General features: G+C 38.0%; 1 protein-coding gene across 1 annotated transcript in view; it reads right to left on the bottom strand.

Moving 5' to 3' along the window:
• Positions 1-20,655, bottom strand: part of ZEB1 (zinc finger E-box binding homeobox 1) — a 121,719-nt gene that overhangs the window by 10,406 nt on the left and 90,658 nt on the right. Inside the window, exons 2-5 of the mRNA XM_010007037.1 lie at positions 17,440-17,634; positions 12,269-12,331; positions 10,378-10,539; positions 6,595-6,797 (exon numbers count right to left, since the gene is read on the bottom strand). Coding sequence (XP_010005339.1) covers positions 6,595-6,797; positions 10,378-10,539; positions 12,269-12,331; positions 17,440-17,634 — 623 coding nt within the window. The remainder of the gene's footprint in view (positions 1-6,594; positions 6,798-10,377; positions 10,540-12,268; positions 12,332-17,439; positions 17,635-20,655) is intronic.

Genomic DNA, 20,655 nt, shown 5'->3' with positions numbered 1-20,655 from the left:
TGAGAATTTATTGTTAAGCTTGAAATTATCTTTATTGTTATACTAGTTTAAAAAAACCAAAAGCTAAGACAGACATGTAAACATATGCGGTATATATGTGATGTATACGAAAGACAGATAATTTTATGATGAACTGTAGAAACCTATAAATGTGTATTTTTAAAGACAAAATATTTTAGAAGTTGGAGCAGCTTAATTATCAAAATCAAATCGAGGAATTAGACATTTTTCTGTTCAAACAAATGGCTTATTTAAAAAAAAATAAAAATGAGGCGCCTTTTTAAGTAAAGCTCAATTTGCAAAAAAAGATACTCTGTCACCATTTGGATGCAGCTGCAGATTTTTGGTAACCAGGGCAAGCATGTTCATAAACTCATTAATGGGGCTGTCCATGTACTCTGGGGAAACAGCCTCCCACGGGCAGCTGCCACGGAGCAGCTGGTGAGGCAGTGACTGACGCTGGTGAGACACCATGTTGGGAGCTCCAGCATCTCACTCACCCTGCTCCACCGTGGTGGGCAGTGCTGGGAGCAGCCCCTCACTGAGTGCTGGGGCTGTGCCCCCTGCTGCAGACAGGGCAGCTGGGGGCTGAGATCTGCACTGGAGGAGCAGGGATGAGTAGAAAGGCAGAATTATGTTCCCGTTTGGATTGAGGCCCGTAGATCTGAAGGAGCAGCAGCCACGTGGGTTGCTGGGTGGAAGTCTGAGCACTCTGCTGTGAGATCGGCTGTACAAATTATCAGCCCTCCCCGTTCTTCACCCTCTCCTCCTTCATATGATACAGATGCTAACAGAAGACACATTGAAACAAGATAATCTAAATTGCTTCCAAGTACTCTACTTCAACAGTTCCCTTGGGACAGGTATTTGGTTAAGCTGCAGTTTGCACCTCTCAGCAGATCCTGCTCCTGCTCTCCTAGGGGTGGACTCCTTTACTCCTCTGCCCCAGCTCTGCTCTCCACTGACTTATCCTGATCAGCACTTGACCCTTATTCCTGGGTTTGGCAGCTGTCTTTTGCTAGTCCACACAGCTCTTCAGCTTCGCTTAACTAAGTGCCTTGAAGATGATGTTCTAGATGATTGTGCCTGACTCACTGCATTTCACTTGAACAATCCAACTTTGTTGAGTCTAGAGGACTGTGTCAGGATATACTTAAGCCTGTAGAGAATCAGTTACTACTGCTTGACTTGAGATCATCCAAGTTAAAGGATCTCAGCATACATATAGCTACTGCAAATGCTGGACTGCATAAATAATAATATCAAATATTAGTGCAGGCATTGAATCTGTCAGAAGTGTTGCTGCTGCAGTCTTTAAAATCCAATGTTCTGGTTCCAAGGCATGGAAGCCCACATTTCTCTGATCAAATTTGTAATCAGTTTTCCTGTTTTCCTGGTCATAGCTATGAGCTGCCTTGAACTTTCTGCTAGGCAGTGTTTCTATCTGTTTTGTCTTATCTACTGTTATATTCTTTATTCAGCTGTCTGTCATATACTTAATTTACTTTTATTTTTGGGTAAATCTGGGACATCCTCAGAGTTACTCTCCAAGATCCTCTTTGAAACTAACTGAGAAATCATCACTCTTCTCTAAAGTCCCATCTTCTATACTCTTTCACCTTTATTTGCTCAGATTCAAGTGGTTTTCCCCCTTTCAGTGCTGTTAAATACACGTATTTCTTTGTGTCTCTGGTGTGCTATATATTTTTAAATGCACTGTATGTAACTGCTGTTTTCTGCTCATTAAAGAATCAACCACAGCATTCCAAGACTATTCCTCTGCATTCCCTTTAGGACTGAAAGAAGATACACCAGCATTAAGGTCTTTAGCTACCCACTAATACATCCTTGCATCAAACATTTACCATGCTTAGGACTAACGTCCATGCTTTTCATACCAAAGAACCAAAATTAATTAATAGGAACCCTCAAAAGTTATTTGGAGAACAGGAATTACAGGGTTTTTTTGTGTTTTTTTCCCAGCCAGTTTGACTATGGTCTTCAAGAACTGCCATTTCTCAGTGGTGTCCACGGCAATATGAAATGTTAAGATTAGCTACGAGTGCTTCGAAAATTGTTGAGCAGAAAAACAAAACAAATATAAGAAGCATTATTCATACTTCAACATCTTTTTTGGTGCTTCACATGTGAAAGCAGATGATATATATGCAGCATTGCCTCCTACCAATTATTAAGTGGCATCTGAGCAGGTAGAGGAGCTGTGAGGGATGCTGGGGACAGGGAGGACAGGGGGACAAAAAAGAAGCTGCAGGGATGGCTCTCAGCTCTCTGCTGGAGCAGAGGTACCTGCAGCTTGGCATGTTTCCACCTTTCTCAGAAGGAGGCACAGCCTTCACTACACTAGAAATTAACTTTGCTTATTGCTTCCTTGTACAGAGCAACTACAAAATTGTCACATGCTGGACATTAACCAGCTAACAAAGTTCTCCAAATAATCTGCTTTCAGGTGAAGTCCTTTAAGAATAAGACATTGAGTTTTGAATATTCAGCTATTTAAGATCCACAACCATAAGGTCTATACTTCACTATGGAAAGAAATTAATTTCTATTGCACAAATTATGTAATCATGTGTAGGTACATGAAGCTAATTTTGAAGACATGACAACTTTGTGACAATAACACAAACAAATACATACCCAAATATATACCCTATATTCTATATTTCAAATTTACCAAGTATCTAAAGGAAGGCTATATTCATAAAGGCTCTACAGAGGGACCTGGACAGGCTGGATCAACAGACTGAGGCCAATTGTGTGAGGTTCAACAAGGCCAAGTGCCAGGTCCTGCACTTCGGTCACAACAAACCCAGGCACCAATACAAGCCTGGGGAAGAGAGGCTGGAAAGCTGCCCAGAGGAAAAGGACCTAGGGGTGTTGGCTGACAGTGACTGAACATGAGCCAGCAGTGTGCCCAGGGGGCCAAGAAGGTCAGTGGCATTCTGGCTTGTATCAGAAATAGTGTGGCCAGCTAGGGAGGTGGTGGACCCCCTGTACTCAGCACTGGTGAGGCCTCTTCTCCTCATGTCCCATGTTCTGTTTTCGGCCCCTGCCTACAAGAAGGATACCAAGGTGCTGGAGAGAGACCAGAGAAGGGTAATGAAGATGGTGAAGGGTCTAGAGCATGAGCCTATGAGGAGCTTGTGGAAAGAAGATACACCAGCATTAAGGTCTTTAGCTACCCACTAATACATCCTTGCATCAAACATTTACCATGCTTAGGACTAACGTCCATGCTTTTCATACCAAAGAACCAAAATTAATTAATAGGAACCCTCAAAAGTTATTTGGAGAACAGGAATTACAGGGTTTTTTTGTGTTTTTTTCCCAGCCAGTTTGACTATGGTCTTCAAGAACTGCCATTTCTCAGTGGTGTCCACGGCAATATGAAATGTTAAGATTAGCTACGAGTGCTTCGAAAATTGTTGAGCAGAAAAACAAAACAAATATAAGAAGCATTATTCATACTTCAACATCTTTTTTGGTGCTTCACATGTGAAAGCAGATGATATATATGCAGCATTGCCTCCTACCAATTATTAAGTGGCATCTGAGCAGGTAGAGGAGCTGTGAGGGATGCTGGGGACAGGGAGGACAGGGGGACAAAAAAGAAGCTGCAGGGATGGCTCTCAGCTCTCTGCTGGAGCAGAGGTACCTGCAGCTTGGCATGTTTCCACCTTTCTCAGAAGGAGGCACAGCCTTCACTACACTAGAAATTAACTTTGCTTATTGCTTCCTTGTACAGAGCAACTACAAAATTGTCACATGCTGGACATTAACCAGCTAACAAAGGTCTCCAAATAATTTAAGAATAAGACATTGAGTTTTGAATATTCAGCTATTTAAGATCCACAACCATAAGGTCTATACTTCACTATGGAAAGAAATTAATTTCTATTGCACAAATTATGTAATCATGTGTAGGTACATGAAGCTAATTTTGAAGACATGACAACTTTGTGACAATAACACAAACAAATACATACCCAAATATATACCCTATATTCTATATTTCAAATTTACCAAGTATCTAAAGGAAGGCTATATTCATAAAGGCTCTACAGAGGGACCTGGACAGGCTGGATCAACAGACTGAGGCCAATTGTGTGAGGTTCAACAAGGCCAAGTGCCAGGTCCTGCACTTCGGTCACAACAAACCCAGGCACCAATACAAGCCTGGGGAAGAGAGGCTGGAAAGCTGCCCAGAGGAAAAGGACCTAGGGGTGTTGGCTGACAGTGACTGAACATGAGCCAGCAGTGTGCCCAGGGGGCCAAGAAGGTCAGTGGCATTCTGGCTTGTATCAGAAATAGTGTGGCCAGCTAGGGAGGTGGTGGACCCCCTGTACTCAGCACTGGTGAGGCCTCTTCTCCTCATGTCCCATGTTCTGTTTTCGGCCCCTGCCTACAAGAAGGATACCAAGGTGCTGGAGAGAGACCAGAGAAGGGTAATGAAGATGGTGAAGGGTCTAGAGCATGAGCCTATGAGGAGCTTGTGACTTCTGAAGGAACTGGGGTTGTTTAGCCTGGAGAAAAGGAGGCTGAGGGGAGACCTTATAGCTCTGTACAACTACCTGAAAGGAGGTTGTAGCGAGCTGGGGGACGGTCCTTTCTCCCAAGTAACAAGTGATAGAACAAGAGGAAATGAGCTCAAGTTATGCCTGGGGAGGTTTATATTAGACATTAGAAAAAACAGCTTCACTGAAAGGGTAATTAAACACTGGAACAGGCTGCTCTTGGAGGTGGAGGTGTTTAAGAGACATATAGATGTGGAGTTCAGAATCATGGTTTAAGCATTGGACTTGGTAGAGTTAGGTTATGGTGGGACTTGATGATCTTAAAGGTGTTTTCCAACCAGAACGATTCTGTGATTCTGTAAACTATTGGCAGTTTTGATTCTGGCTACAGCTAGAGAAAAGCCACACTTAAACAGGTATAATATTGAGTTCCAGATACTTCATAGAAACATTATTTATCAAATATAATTGTGCCTTCAAAAGTGTAACCCCATTAAAATGTATCTGCAGGAATACAATTTAAGTTTCTCTTTACAGCCATTCTTCAGAGATTGTTTACTCATTTGGTATTTTTTCTCTTTTCTACTACATGCAAATAGGGGAAAGACCTCTAGGCCTTCAAACTACTTTATTTTTCTGCTTTTAGGTTTCTAGTTGGAAAAATTGAAAATAAATGTGGCAGCTGACAAAAGCATTAATAGATTTTATGTTAGAAGTGTAAGACCTATATAAGGTGGTAGGAACTTTAAAGAAAAACCCAAGCCAATAACTGAGCAAGACAGAAATGAATTGTTCATGGGAAAATATATCTGAATTAACAAGAAGTGCCAGATCAGAATGTACTGGCCAGGTGATTCCAAGCCCTGTGAGATGATAAAACCCGTGCAGCAAGATGGTCAACTCTTGTAACAATTTTTCCAGTGTAAAAATGTATAGTAAATTTTTAACCCTGTTAAATTCTGGGACTTAGTGATATTTTGTAGATCAGAGGGTAATAGGCAATGTGTATAAAAGCATCTCCTTTACCCTGTAAGCCTTTCAGCTTAAAATGAAAATTCTGTTGGTTTGGAACCAAGAAATATTGAAGTACTTTTTCCTTTACATTCTTTTCACTCTTCACTGTTTTTGCAGTGATATTTCTGATTTCTCTCTGGTGAGTATAATTTTTTTAATATCTTCTAAGAAGGGAACATCTCCAAGCCCCTCTCTCTCCAACCTGGTAGTGGAAAATCTGTATCTTTTTTTCTTTGATAATTCCTGACTGTTTCACAGAGTTTCATTTGGTTCCAGAACCTCAAAGTGCCTATGATTAGCAATGGAAGCATGTAACTGGGAATGGACAATAGGAAATGTTGGGGATAAAAGAAGAAAAGTAAAGAGAGAGGTGAACAAAATCTAAGAATCTTCCATAGTGATGAGACAGATAACTCATGGAAGGTGTTTCAAGGAATCATGCCCTCAGGTCAGCTCATGAACCACAGAAAACATGCTCAGAATATCTTTAGCCCTTTTTGTTAATACTAAAACTTTGTATTTTATGCACAAATTATTTGTATATTGTCTGATAGCATGGATTGCATTAAAAAACTGCATTTCGTGGTTCAAACAAATCAATCAACAAAACAGTTGTTTTCTTAAAGGGCAAAAAGGGGTGCAGGAAATTTTTAATTATCCAAACATGATTTATAAAAGAGAAGTTTAAATGTTCCACTAAAAATTTAAGATAAAATTTGAGTCACAGCTTTTGGTAATGTTAGTCAATGAACTGAACAAAACCTAATTACCCTTTGCAGGCGATAAAGCCCTTCTGAAAACTAAAATTCAAATCCAACCACACTGCCTTGATAAATAAAGGCACAGGAATTCAGGTCTCATCCTTTGACTGCTATGGAAAAAGCCTAGCTACAGCAGGAAGCTGAAGTGCATGCTGAAGGACTGGGACTTCAGCATGTGGATAACCTGATACGAACAGCTTACTTGCTCTGTACGTTTTTGCTCACGTAACAAACCCCAGCGTTGTAACTGAGGACGCTGAAACTTTAAAGCAAAGGCCACTTACTTGATCTCTTCCTGATTTGTGTGATGTCATGTGGCGATCGAGCTGTGTTCTGTATGCAAACGTGTAACTGCACAAGGAGCAACTGAAGTTATCTTCGTTTTTTTCATGGCGGTATTTGATGTGTTCCTTCAGGGAGGTGAAACGCTTGTACCCTCGGTCACAGTACGGGCAAGTCAGCAGTTGGGAAAATGCATCGGGCGTTCCTGAGCAGCAGAGACAACACACCATGTTTAAATAAATGTAAGCTCCAAACCTGCTAACATCAACAAACAAGTTTTAAATTTACATGTATTACTACTGTAAGGAAACAAGCAGTTGCCAGTTTTAGAAAAGGAATAATGATTTTTTGTGTTTTTTTTCCAGAGGCATTATGTTATCAAGCACAGAACGGTGGAGTTGCCCCAGTGTACACTGCAGAGAGTCAGCACAACATGGTTGCCCAAACCCACACCTCTCACAGCAAGTCTGTTGGACTTCCCAATACAGCACCAGAACTTCTATGTATGTGTATCTGTCTAAAAGTGGTTTGAACAACCTAGTAATCTTTGTAGATCTGGTTAGCTCAAGCACAGACAATCCCCAAATCCTGTTTACAAATTTAAGTCTATCACTGAAACATTGAACTGTCATCCTGTTTTCAGATCCTAAGGAATACATATTTGCAAGCTGCAGTGAATAGGTTTTTTTTTCTCCTTACCTAACACAGAATTGTAAGTGAAAAGAGAACTAAAAAAAATATTACAAATGTTGTTTATAATTCTTATACCTGGATCTGTTTGAGCAGGTCCATAGGAGGGCTACAAAAATGATCAGAGGGATGGAACACCTCCCCTCTGAGCAAAGTTTGAGAGAGCTATGGTTGTTCAGCCTGGAGAAGGCTCTGGGGAGACCTTATTCTGGCCTTTCAATACTTAAAGGGGGCTTGTAAGAAAGATGGGGACAGACTTCTTAGCAGGGCTTGCAGCAATAAGACAAGGGGTAATGGTTTTAAACTAAAAGAGGGTAAATTCAGACTAGATGTAAGAAACAAATTTTTCATAATGTGGGTAGTGAGACACTGGAGTCGGTTGCCCATAAGGATGGATACCCCATCCCTGGAAGTGTTCAAGGGCAGGTTGCTCGAGGCACCAAGAAACCTGATCTAGCTGAAGATGTCCCTGCCCGTGGCAGCAGGCTTGGACTAGGTGACCTTTAAGGGTCCCTTCCAACTCAAACCATTCTATGATTCTGATACACAGACTTGTACCTGTTAGAAGGACATACTGACTGCAGGACAGAATGGAGAGAGATTAAATGTGAAGTCATAAATACCATTCTAATAATGGAATCTATTCTGCTGGCTTCTGTCTTAGTAGAGGACAAAGAGAAGTCAGATTGAAGCTAAATATTAGGTTCACAAGTCTATTTCTGAGAAATCGCCATTTATGAAGTTTTAACTCCATCTCTTCTTATTAGCATATATAGTAACTTATTCTAAAAAAATACAATTTTTCAGGCATAAAGGACTGAAAAAAACCCACACATTTTAATAGATTGATAGAAGTGTGTTTAAAAAAATGTAGGGTTTGCTGTATGTGATCAAACTATCAATATATAAGGTGTGACTTCCTTCAATGACCATACTACCTTTCCAGCTTCAAGGGAAGGGAGAAGCAATTTTGCCAGGATGCACCTATCCACTGTGCTCACTGAGAGCAGGAGAGGAAGGTGGAAGGTCTTAACTGATTATCATTTTATGCTCTGAGGCATGAGAGGCAAATTTGCATGCAGTGTCATTTAAGTTGCAGAACTATAAGCATTATTAATACCCATAAAATTAACCAGTACTTCAGAAGGTACTTCTGAATTATTTATCTTCATGACCTCTTTCAGCAGTTATCACCATGGATTGATTATATGCCCTATAAAGTAGCAATTTCTTAGTTTGTGTTGAATTTACTGACTTTATTTTTACCGAACATCTTTGTTCCTGCCACAGTGGAAGAGTCAGATCAGTTTTCATTATTACTAAAAACACCACCTTCTCTGTCATATAGATTCTTTTACACTTATTATGGTAACAGGTCAGGTAATGCTCATGTCACACCGGTTTTCCTGTCCTACCCTGTTCTGCTTTTCCTGGATTACCACATTGTCCAGAAATGAACCTGTCCCCTCAAGTGCAGACACAGCATGCTTTCTTTCACTTCTTTTTCCCCACGTACTGTTCACCTGACATAAAGAATACTCCATTTCAGCACAAATACAACTCAGTGGAAATGTCACAAGCATGTTACCTTAAATTCTGTTTCTTTTGCAGCAAATGGCAAAAAGTCAATGGGTTCCCAAAGCCACTAAAGATTCCAATTCTCTGTCACTTCTGTCCAGTCCCCCAGTCTGGAAGCATGTATCTTTAGCAAGTATCACTATATTTTTTTGTGTTTTCTGTTCCAAATGATTAAAATTCTGAACTTAATTGTTCAGCATTGTGATTTTCAGAATCCTTCCCTGTGAACTTAATGGGCTACGTCCAATTTAAATTACTAATACAAATGTTTATTTTTAATGATGACATGGAAATTACATTGCAAGTCTGTAAAACTAGCAATCTATGCCACTGCAACCAAGAATTAAAAACTTAATTAATTAAATTGTAAATTTTAAGATGCATCTCTTGACCATATATCATATTGAATTTTGCAAAACTTCTAAAATAAGCCATGAAATATTAGTGACTCAGGTCATATTACTGTGTACAAATAGGCATATACAGAGTTTACATTTCTCAATTATTTTAATGTATCTTTTATTGCTAAAATCTCTAATAACATAAAATTTCTGAAACAACAGAACAAAATTGGTAGCATTACCCCTCTCACTGGTCTTCCTTAGATTCTAGTACAGTAATAGAGCTACTAGGATATTTTTTTGTTCAATTATGTACATTTAAAAAAAAGACTGGAACATAACTCCTAACCCTTTATGTAGGCTGTTGCTTCCTTCTGCAAATCTTAAATACTCCAACAAAGGAACACAATCTGCTTGAAATTGCAGTTTCACAGGTTATGAAAGCTCAACGCTTCAGAAAGCAGCACAGAATGCAAAAAAATCTGAACAGTTTTTTTCTTCAAGTATTTAATGATGAAGATGCCTTCAATGTTTCATAATGAAGAAATGAACAAAGTATGACTTCTCATCTCAGTCCAAAGAACTTTCCTCATTTCGTTATGAAATAATATTTTCAAAGTGTGTTGGAAAGTCTGTATTTTCTTAATGGGCTTCCATTAAGAAAAACAACAATAGGTCATTATTTTATTTCACATAAACGTTTTTCTATAAACAATATTTCTTTTTTCTCTCTAAGCCTGTCATAAACTGGCTGTCTAATAAAAGAACTTCTATCTAATTAATAATGGTTGGGATTTTATTTGGAAATATCTTTAACTTTTTTTAATTCATCCTACATTGTTTTTACATGTAACTACATACTTTGGCTGCAGTCCCATTATAATAAATAAATATTTGTTCTGTTCTTCCATATAATGCTAGTGAATGGATTTATGAGAGCTTGAATTTTCAGGTTGTCACTTGGGTACCCATGCAACTGAATCCAAGTGTTTCACAAAGTCAAACACTGATGTTCTTTGCATGATGATCCTGTTCTCCGATAATTATTTAACTAAGATAATTTTTGTTTCCAAAGCTATGTGTGTTGCATTGTTGTCTTCTAAAATACAACAGACTTTTTGGGTTAAGCTGCTAGTAGAATTTATTTCATAAGAACTGAACTGTTGGCATATTTACCATTTTCATCCTGACCACTAGCTTCTGGTGTGCCTTGTCTCTGGTCCTCCTCAGGTGCTTCAGGGTAGATAACAGCTGTATCTTCTTGTTGAAGGAATTCTTCAACATTAGGGTCATGGTTTTGTTCATTTTCTGCATCAGAATCACATTCATCTTCTTTTACTAAGAGTGAAAAACAAGATACAAAAAATGAAATGATAAGTTTAAAGCAAACATAAATGAGATTCAGTAATGTTATTTTCAAAACATCCTGTATCCAAGGATTTCAAAACCCTTTACAATTATAGTATATATCAAGCCCTTTATTATGCAGGAATATGCCAAGTTTTAAAACTGAGAATCAGTGGCATAACAACATTTAAACATTTGACTACAACCATAGTTTGCCTCTTCAACTCAGTGCATTTTTATCATTTTCGATTTAGCTGTTCCCCTCAGCTTCCCCAGAAATTTCAAATGCAACATTAATTATGATACAGACCTTGTCATTTGAAGGCAAACTTAGTCTTAGCTCCTATGTTTGAAAAAGTAAATTTGTTGCCTTCAAGACATAATTTTAAAATTTATTTGTGACCTGTTTCTAATCCATAAGATATTTAAACTCTGAATAATATGCTGGCTGGTTGAAATGCAGCAAATTTGGAGTGTTTCATTCTCCGATGCTGGAAATGGCTATCAGAAACATTTCGGATCTAGTTAACATCTTTCAGCATTTTCCAGTTTAAAATTTAGGAAAGCAATCAATTAACACCTGTATTTCAAAGTTAACAAATAACAAATTAAATATTTCACTTCATGATTGTACAAAAGATATCTGCTACAAAATATTTACCTAAATACATAATTGATAAGAGTTCACTTTTACCACAGTGAAACATTCTGCAAGAGCTCTGCCTGAAGCACACTAAACCATGACAGATCTCCTCCACTATTAATAATGTGAGCTGTATTTTTAACAGGAAGGAGAAGTTTTACCATTAATCTCTCACTGTGAAGTCACATACTTAGTTTACAATTTGACACAATCTTTTTATGACATGGGACATGTCTTAGCTATAGACTGTAATGTAATTTATAATGTAGTTCGTACTTGTTTGGGGAGACCTGATCTTACAGCAACTAATGCATGAATCCACAGTTTTAAATTATCTATGTTTAGGTTGTTGGGTTTTTCAATAAGGTTTACATCAATAATATTTAACTATTTAGTGTCAAGGGCATTAAAAAAAAAAATAATTAAAGCTGGATGGCTGTATGTTCATTTTTTGTCAATCAGAGAAATAACAACATAATATTTTTATTTGATTCTGAAGCTCAAGTCACACATTTTATTTTGCCTTCTGTATAATAAGCCCAGAGGAGCTGACAAAAAGAAAGCCATCTCATATAAATTGTAGAGCCATCTCATATAAACTACAGTAGTAGCAGAAAGTAGTACCTAGAAAGGCTGGACCAAATGATCCTTGAGGTCCCTTCCAACCTGACATTTTATGATTCTATGAAGACACAGTACTACTTTAGGTTTATTTGTTATTCTCATTATCAGTTTAAAACACTACCTATTGAACTGTACTTGTATTCTATACAACTATGCATAAGATCAATGCCTTCCTCGTTCTGCTCCTGGTTCCCAGAGTCAATAGGAGCCGCGGTGCTGCAGCGGCACCAGGGTCAGCCCCTGTGCGAGGGCACTGCCTCGGGTCACTGCTCAGATACGCTCTGGGCCCAGGACATCCAAAAAGAGCCCAGACTATTCTTCCTCAGCTGTTTAATATCTAAGACTTCACTACATGAAGCGGTGGGAGAACTTCAAAAATTTCAGAAGGTTACTCACTGAGCCAAAATTCAGTAACATTTTACGAATAAAGGATTCAGATTAATAAAGTAATACCTGTACATCCAACTTCATCTGTCTGAGCTTCAGGCCCCAGGATTTCCTTTGTTTCTTTTCCAGCTGAAATAGTACATTTCACAAAAAGAAGAATAAGTATTAAAAAACCACACCAAAACAAACAACAAAAAAAGCCACATACACAACTTAATATATTTGAGTTATTTCTTTGGCAGTTTTCCCCATTTCTGTATTGCTGAAAAGAACTGCATTTAAACACAATGTTCTTTCAAAAATATGGATTTCACATTATTTCAGCAGTGTGTAATCAGCTGAACCACAAAGATATTCCATCTTAAAAGGAAGTAGTACTAAGCACTAACCATTATTTGAAGAGTGGTAAAGACAGGGACAGTGTATTTCTCCAGCAAATAAGGAGTCAGCTACTTAAGTAATTCTACCTACAACTGCAGCTATCTGTTACACAGGAATACTATTTCTGGAAACCAGAGTATCAAAAACCAGTATGTTCACATTATTTTCTCCACTTAGCAATTTTTGGAAATGATTGATGGTTTGCTGGTAATGTCTGCAAATAGCTACCTAACATGCTCTCTAGAAACTACTTACTGGCTGTGATTGTTTAAACAAACAAGGAGTTTAAACACATGCTCCCCACTTCAGATCAACTGTGCACTAGAGAAATGCTTCATGTATCAATTGTCATATCCAGTATGAGTCTGCAGGTGCCAGCATCTGTAGAAGTCAGGCTGTGGAGCCTACCTGTTTCCAAAGCTCCACCAGCTCCTGCTGAGCTGTAGTGTTCAAGGACGGAAGTTGAAACTCACTACAGGTTGTTGGTTCCTGTGGCCCAAGTTGTTCCTAATTTATGTTCATTGGGTAGCCTGGACGAGGTTCCTACTGGAAAGGCCACTGCTGCCATTGCTGTCAGTAAACGGACTTACAGCAGGAGTGCACAGAAAAACCAGGTTGTTCTTTTCACTCCTTTATCAGCAGTATGCTATGCTAACATATGTGAAATTCAAGTGTAATTTCATAGTTTTATTATGGAAACCTTTGATGCTTCAGACCTACACTGAGGCTGGACTAAAAACTTCACTCTATCTCCATGTACATTTTTTTGTTTGGCTAGTGAAAATCTCAGAACATTCTAGCTTTTTCATTACAGGAGAAGCCTATTTCTTCTTTATATGGAAGATGATAAATTCTAGGAGAACTTTAAGTTCTCAGATAAAACCAGCTTCCTCAAAATAAGAGACTGTTACCTCTGTCTACTTTGGTAAAATTCCCCAGACCCAAAATACATGGAAGCAGTATCTGCAGATAGAAATATGCTTAAAAGGAAAGTGTAATTTTAACTGCCATCTAAAAAAAACCACAACCAAAACAGTTTGTATTTTATTAGTAAATACTGGATCGTGAACTAATTATATTTTTGGCTTATGATACCGCAGACCTCATTCAGAATTTGTGAGATGGATGACTGTACACACTGCAAATGTAAATCCAAAATTTAGTATCTTAAAAACAATCATGATGCAAATCCACTATTTTTCTTTAAAAAGGGTTTGTGATTTTTCTCCATTATGAAATAGGCTTTATGGAAGAAGGGGAATATCAGCAAGTTATTATTCATAGAAATTTGAATTACAGTGTCCCCAGCAAATTCCATTGGTTTCAGTAGAAGATATGCTTCCCACAGGAATGTCAAGGAGTTTATGGCATTATAGATTAATCTCAGTGAAGCTGAAAACCCTCTCAGTTCTAGTAATTGTAAGCACTGTTTGATGCTGTCTCTTCCCAATATCTGAAAGTGGGGTTTAAGTCAGGGAGGAGCCTTTTTCCACAGGGGGTGATCTTCCTTAATGCTGCAGGAATAATTGTTTGAAAAATGTTAAGTCATAAAGTTAGCTACAATTGGTTAGCATAGGAAGGCAACTTTGTAATTCTGCCCTCAGAAAGCAAATTACCATGCTGCAAATACAGCTGCTTAGAAGGAACAGGAAGGGATGTGATGATGGGAGGACAGATATTACGACACTGTTACACCAAGGAGAAATCACAGCTCTGAATTCCAGAAGAAATTTGAGCTACCTGCTGAATGACTGCTTAAATACATGTCTCCACAAATAGCATCTAAGGCATGAAGATCTATCTTGGCATTATGTCTGGACAGACCAGATAATTGTAAAACATGTTCCTGGACTTCTATATCTCATCATTGCTTAGGAGCAGCTGTTTAGAGATAGGGTGGGACTTCCCAGGGTTAAATGCTAATGATTTTCAGATCGCAGGCAACAGTGTTTACTGGCAGTGAAAGTGCCTGACACTGTCACTGTGACTGTAAAGATCTCTGCATGGGTAAGATAACTGATCAACGATTACCAAAATGGAAATGTTGGTTGTAGGCAGAAAGAGAAACTTCACTAAAATTTCCACCGTGGTCTTATCTGCAGAGAAGGTAATACATTCCAAAGCTCATAAAAGGAGTTTATAGTTTAAATTCTTTACAGGACATTTTCTGATATGCATGTAGCAAGCACTATTTACTGCTTACAGTATTGCCTGGTTGTTTCCTTCTATAAAGTAAAAACTTGATCAAAAAGATGCCACACTTTTTCAGCCTTCCTCCCAAATGAAATTAATACAAAATAGCACAGCAACCTCCCTCAGCAACCCATCCCAGGGGAAGAACAGAAACCATCTTACAGCACATAAGCTCAACCTAAAATTTTATGAGTTAAAGGAATTTTTGATTTGCAAGAAGAGTTTAAACAGAAAGCATAACTTCATCAATTTTTCCAGGTTATTTCAAGGTCTGGACAATTTTTTTATTTTATTTAGTTTTTCAAAGCTATCTTAGTTCCAGGTCTGAGATCTCTAGATGTCCTAAATACTTATAATGCTCTTGAAAAAAAGTATTATTATGTATTAAAATAATGAGGCAATAGTTTTAACTTTTGCTTTTTTAATTGTAGCATAGGTTTTACTTTGAACTAAAGCAGAAAAAATATAATCATATTACAGAATCATTGCACACATGAATGCTGGCACACTCCCAATAACTTGTGCAGGATACACGTGGTTCACTTTTTCAAACCCTTATGACTGTTTCAGTTAAACCTCTTGAGATACACACCTTATATTTAAAACACCTGTTCTGAAGGTCTTTTAGAAATTCAGTTAGAATGACTGGAAACGGAAGGAAACTAATCTGATAAAGACATGTTACGAGTGTTCTTTCTATTCTTCGGCATTCATGAACAGAATAAATATGTAAAAAACTCATTCTGTCAAGTTCAACTAAACCCAGGAACTTTCAAGTTCTACTTTACCAATGAAACACAACTTACTAAAACTGCTGTAGTCTAGGTTTTCTAAAAATAATCACCAGTCTTGAAGATAGTATTAGTGTTGCACAGACGCCTACCCCAGTAACTTCAATTGTATGAGAGAGAAGATGTATTCAATACCTCTCTCTCCAGATTTCTAATGCACAACCAAGACTGATGATATGATTACCAGCTCGCACCTCCCCTTCTAGGAAAGCTATAAAAAAGTAAACAGTACTTTACCATAGCAAATTAAAGCTCCGTAAAACCTAATGTAGACTTCACTTTTCTCATGTAGTCATTGACAGAAATTTAAACAATTTATTAAAAAAAAATCTTACTATCAAATTAAAAACACTCCAGATTGCTATAAAGGAGGCTTCAGAATACTTAAATTTTACAGAAGAAATTTACAGTAGTTGGAGCAAACCTGTATGGTAACTGTTTAAACTTTTGTCTGTCTAAACCTGATGGCAGCCTGTCTTTGTCAGCAATGACCAAGGCAGAGAAAACGTTGCCCACATGGTGATTCTACAATTACAGTAGAATTTGGTTCAAATCCTACTTTTAGAAAGCAAACGTTAAAAGGTTAAAAATGGTACATTTTTAATAAGGAGTCAAAAAGGTGCCATCCATGTCTAGAGCTCTGAAGAATGCCAGAAGGTTGCCTGAGGCAAGATGCTATGTGATGACTACCCATAGGTACAGCTCCAGGAAATGTTTGGTCCGAAGGGTCTTGACCCAGCACCTCAGTGAGCCAGAGCCCTTCTTCATTCCATATTTCAGGTTTCCTACACCCATGCTTGAAGAGTTCAAGCAACAGTCTACATACAGCCTCTTCTTATGTAACTGCAACTCCTGATTGCCTGCAGCAGAGCAAAGATAGTCCAGAACTAAGAAAATTACCTACCTAATAATTTAGCTTCAAAATACTCATTTCCCTGCACAGCATACCTTGGCAATAGCAGCTACATAAAACAGGCTGAGTTGATGCTATTCTCTGAAATCTCAGCTGCTCTCTCTCAGCTGGACTGCAGTTAGGGACCATATGACTGCTTTCCGTTTATTTAGATGTGAGGTCATGCAATTTGTCTTAAACCACCAGATTTAACAAGGTGGATGCTAAAGAATTGAGGCTGGAGTTCAGACAGAAACAGGAATATGCTGGAAAATATTCCCTCTCCAGGGCTTAAGGCCAAATTCCATAATAAATTCCACTAATTTATGCATTTATCCCAATTTGGCTCAAATGTAAGCATGCTGTGTGATATTATGAAACTCAGTATTTGATTTCACAGTAAAAAAGGCCCATTTCCTGATTGCTTCAAATTTTCAGCTTCTTAAGCTGCTGCATAATATGTACACTTACTGCCTTCCAGTGTTTTCAAAATACATATTCATTATAAGCAAGATAGCCAATTCCAAAACTAATAATTAAAAATTATTTGTTCTGGCTATATTTTACTAGGGAAAAGGTAGAAGAGACTCACAGGCAAGAATTTACATCTGAATATTATTTTGTTTCATGTTTTTGGCTTAGTGCTTACCACTCAAGCTGAGCAAACCCTAATCTTACTGGGAGCTATAGCAGAGACCTGCCATGCAAAAAGACTTGGAAAAACTAAGTTTACTAGTCTCTGATCACCCTTGAGAAAGCTGTGTTCACAGTTTTGAAGTTCCTTTTTCACAATGCCAAAGGAATGAATGCACCTCCAAATCTACCTCAAATATTAAATAAAGACCATAAAATATATTACAATAAATAAAACCTCTTATTTGATTGTGAATATTACAAGTTATTTCAGCAACAAAGTGACCAAAAGCATTCTAGTGAGCTTTCATTTTAAAACCTTTATCTACCAGTGAAAATGAACATACCTTCATCTTCCCAGCAACTGTTTGTACTCCCTTCTCTTTCACTGTTTTCTGGTAATACTGTATGGTCTGTTGGCAAATCATCTTCTGGCACACTAGCATCACAGTCTGCTGCATCCGTTTCTTCTTCCACTATATGCAATTTATCTTCATCATCTGAATCTGAGTTTGCTTCTACCACGTTATTATAATTGGTGACTGTGAACAGACAAAAACCAAAATACTGGTCAATATACTCCTAATTTACAGCATGAAGGTCCAAAGCTTTCAGTACTGTGGCCAGATACTATATCTGGATCATCTTTATGGAGACACATTAATATTTTTTTCCTTCCACATGGGGATGGCAGTGGCTTGTGAGCAACTTGGACATAATGGCAGCAAGCAAGGAGACATCTGACAGGTGCTGGGCTTTCATCACTGCTAGGAACCATGGTATTGCTCACTTTTGCACATCCAGCATTAAGCTGCCCAAGAAAAGGCAGCAGACAACTCCAGAGTTGTCTTTTGTGCCACACTGAAGCATCAGGCTTCCAGCTGGATTGCTCCAATTTGGATATCAACATCACTGTATGCTTTCTATAAGAATATTATGGCCAAGTCCAATAGTCTGTGAGACACATAATGCTCATAAACAACATCTTGTTACAGAGTGGTGTGTTGTATGATGACAGGCTGTATGTATACAGCAATCAGTGGGGCACAGCAGGGATAAAACTGCAGGGAAACAAGTGGCACAGAAGACCAAGCAGCCCAGGCTGAGTGCACAGCAGTGAGGGTGGCTCTCTCGCTCTAGCCCAGCCCCACGGAGCAAACCCAGATCTACAGGGAGACACATCAGCTGGGCTCAGCCTGTCCCATTCCTCACTGGCTCTTCCTGTAACCAATGCCACCCCCGAGCTCCGAGCTCCTGCTAGGTGAATCAAGAAGCAATACAAGGGAACAACAGGGATATTTGATATAGAATAGCTAAAGTGCTCCTGATCTAAACTACAATGCTCTTGAAGTCACACCCAAAGATCACTCTAAAGACTCCACAGGATGCATGTGAAAGGAAAAATCTCAGAGGTGAATCAGAAAGGAAATCTTGAATAAGTGGCCTTATTCCCCAGCTACAATGAAAAGGTAATGCCCCTACTTTTTCAGCCTGCAGATCATATTGTGAGAGTATTGTGGACTATGGATTACACAACAATAAATATGTTTCTGTTTTATGGGAGCAGATTATTATTAAAAGAGTCTTAATTTGTAAGCAGAAAAGATCAGTGACAGTAATTTCCACTTAAACTGTAAGGATGACATATTAAGAAAAAAAATATTTCCACAAGCTTTTGAAAAGTTTTGTTATGGAAGACCTATATGTGTACTACTTCTTTACTGCCGAGTTTGAACATCTTATTGAAATGCTTCAAAATCCGGCTTAAGAAAGTGAATAAATTTATCAATGAACAAAATACCAAGACTTGTCTTGGCTGCAGTACTCCTTCAGTGCTTATCAGAATTATACCTGGGAGGCACATAATCACACTACTTTATGATACCTGCGTCCTGCCACTGTTAGCACATCAGAAGCCAAAATGATTCTTTCATGTGAAATCCTGCCTATTACGGTAGGTAAATAGCAAAGTAGACTCCTTTTCTCAGGTTAGCTTTTTTTTTTTCTTTTTTTTTGAAGTAGATATTCTAGTAATTTAAAAATGCATTTAAGCAGGGAAAGTGAGTAACATTATGAATTGACAAGCTGCTATTTAATTTCCTTCCAATGCAGGAGAAAAAGGCTTCATCTAAAACATGAAACGCACGACAAAAGCGCCTTCTGATTTTAAAAAAACACTCCATGTTTCCATAACTTATACACATCACATTGTTTGAAAAATGTAGTACACCCCACTACTCACAGTATTGACATCTTCTAAGACAACAAATTAAGGCAAATTGCTGAAATACTAGTATCTGGTCCATTTCAGTCAATAAATTGATATTAACTTTTTATTCTGCCACTGATTTTGCAAAGTAGAATGGTTACTGTAAGGGATGCTATAACGTATGAAAGAGAAGACATACGTACTCCCCTCATCAAAGCAGGAGAGATTTGTGAATTTATTTGCCTGAGCAAGGGTAAATGGAATTTTAAAAAAGCTTAAGAACAGATACGAAACAGGAGGAAGTAGAAAAATTATTTTAGCCTGTTATCTTAGCTGGGTTTTACTGTGATGCTGTAGAGGATTTTTAATATAAAACATCAATATATTTACCTTTGCCACATGAAAAGGAGATCAATAAGAGCAGGGATCAAAATGTAACCACAATATATACAGGCATAAGTTCAGATTTCAGTAATCTAGATAACGAATACTTGATTTTTTAAAAAAGAGATTTCCTGTTTAGTTGGGGAAATTAAGCAAGATCCCTTCCAATAGATTTAGGGTGCGTTTTTTACGGAAAATGAAAAAATCAGAAAGCTTGTCCTGAAGAATTATGCTCACAGAGAAAATGTCTCTCTTTTTTCCCTATCCATACATTTTTTAATGTTAAATATGTTCTATGCATCATGGCTCTCTATTTTTTCTTTTGGTACATTCTCACTATACTGACTAATGTGCAAACTCAGCAAAATTTAAAAACTTGTTGTCCTCCATAAAAAGAGAGGAACAAACTGTCTTCAGGGTTTTCCTCCTTACAACTGAAGATCAGTTCTCAACAAAGCCACACAATGAAATCAGCAAGTAGTCTGCCTCTAAAATTCCTGGTTTCCTCTTATAGAGAGTTTTGGGTAATCTGCGGGAAATAAACTGCCAAACCTGCATCTAAAAGGGCTTGGCAGGCAACCCACACACCAAACACAGCACCAAGTTGAGCTCTTAAAATGGCAGAAACATCCATATGCAAGTCTAACTCAATGATTACATGCTGTTTTTCATCTACAGGACCATTTCCTCATCTAGAAAGCAGTGATGGCAAATATGCAGGGAATGCTCAGTTTTATGGAGTGAACTGAGTATTTGTAGGATCCCACCTCATTGTTTTCAGATTGCAAAGTGATTATGAGTTCTTTTTACCCCCATCAGTGTTCCCAAAGCCTCATTTATAGGATGTTAGCCAAAATCGGATTCTTCATTCTATATCATGTATTTACACAATATATTACAACTATATATTATATAGCTATATGATTATATATGTCATATATAATTTTCCTACATGGCTCTTAGCAGGAAT

The sequence above is a fragment of the Chaetura pelagica genome, unplaced genomic scaffold, assembly GCF_000747805.2.
Source record: "Chaetura pelagica isolate M959 unplaced genomic scaffold, ChaPel_1.0 scaffold17, whole genome shotgun sequence".
Lineage (NCBI taxonomy): Eukaryota > Metazoa > Chordata > Aves > Apodiformes > Apodidae > Chaetura > Chaetura pelagica.
Note: the sequence above shows the minus strand (reverse complement) of the source record. Positions and strands in the feature narration are given on the sequence as shown.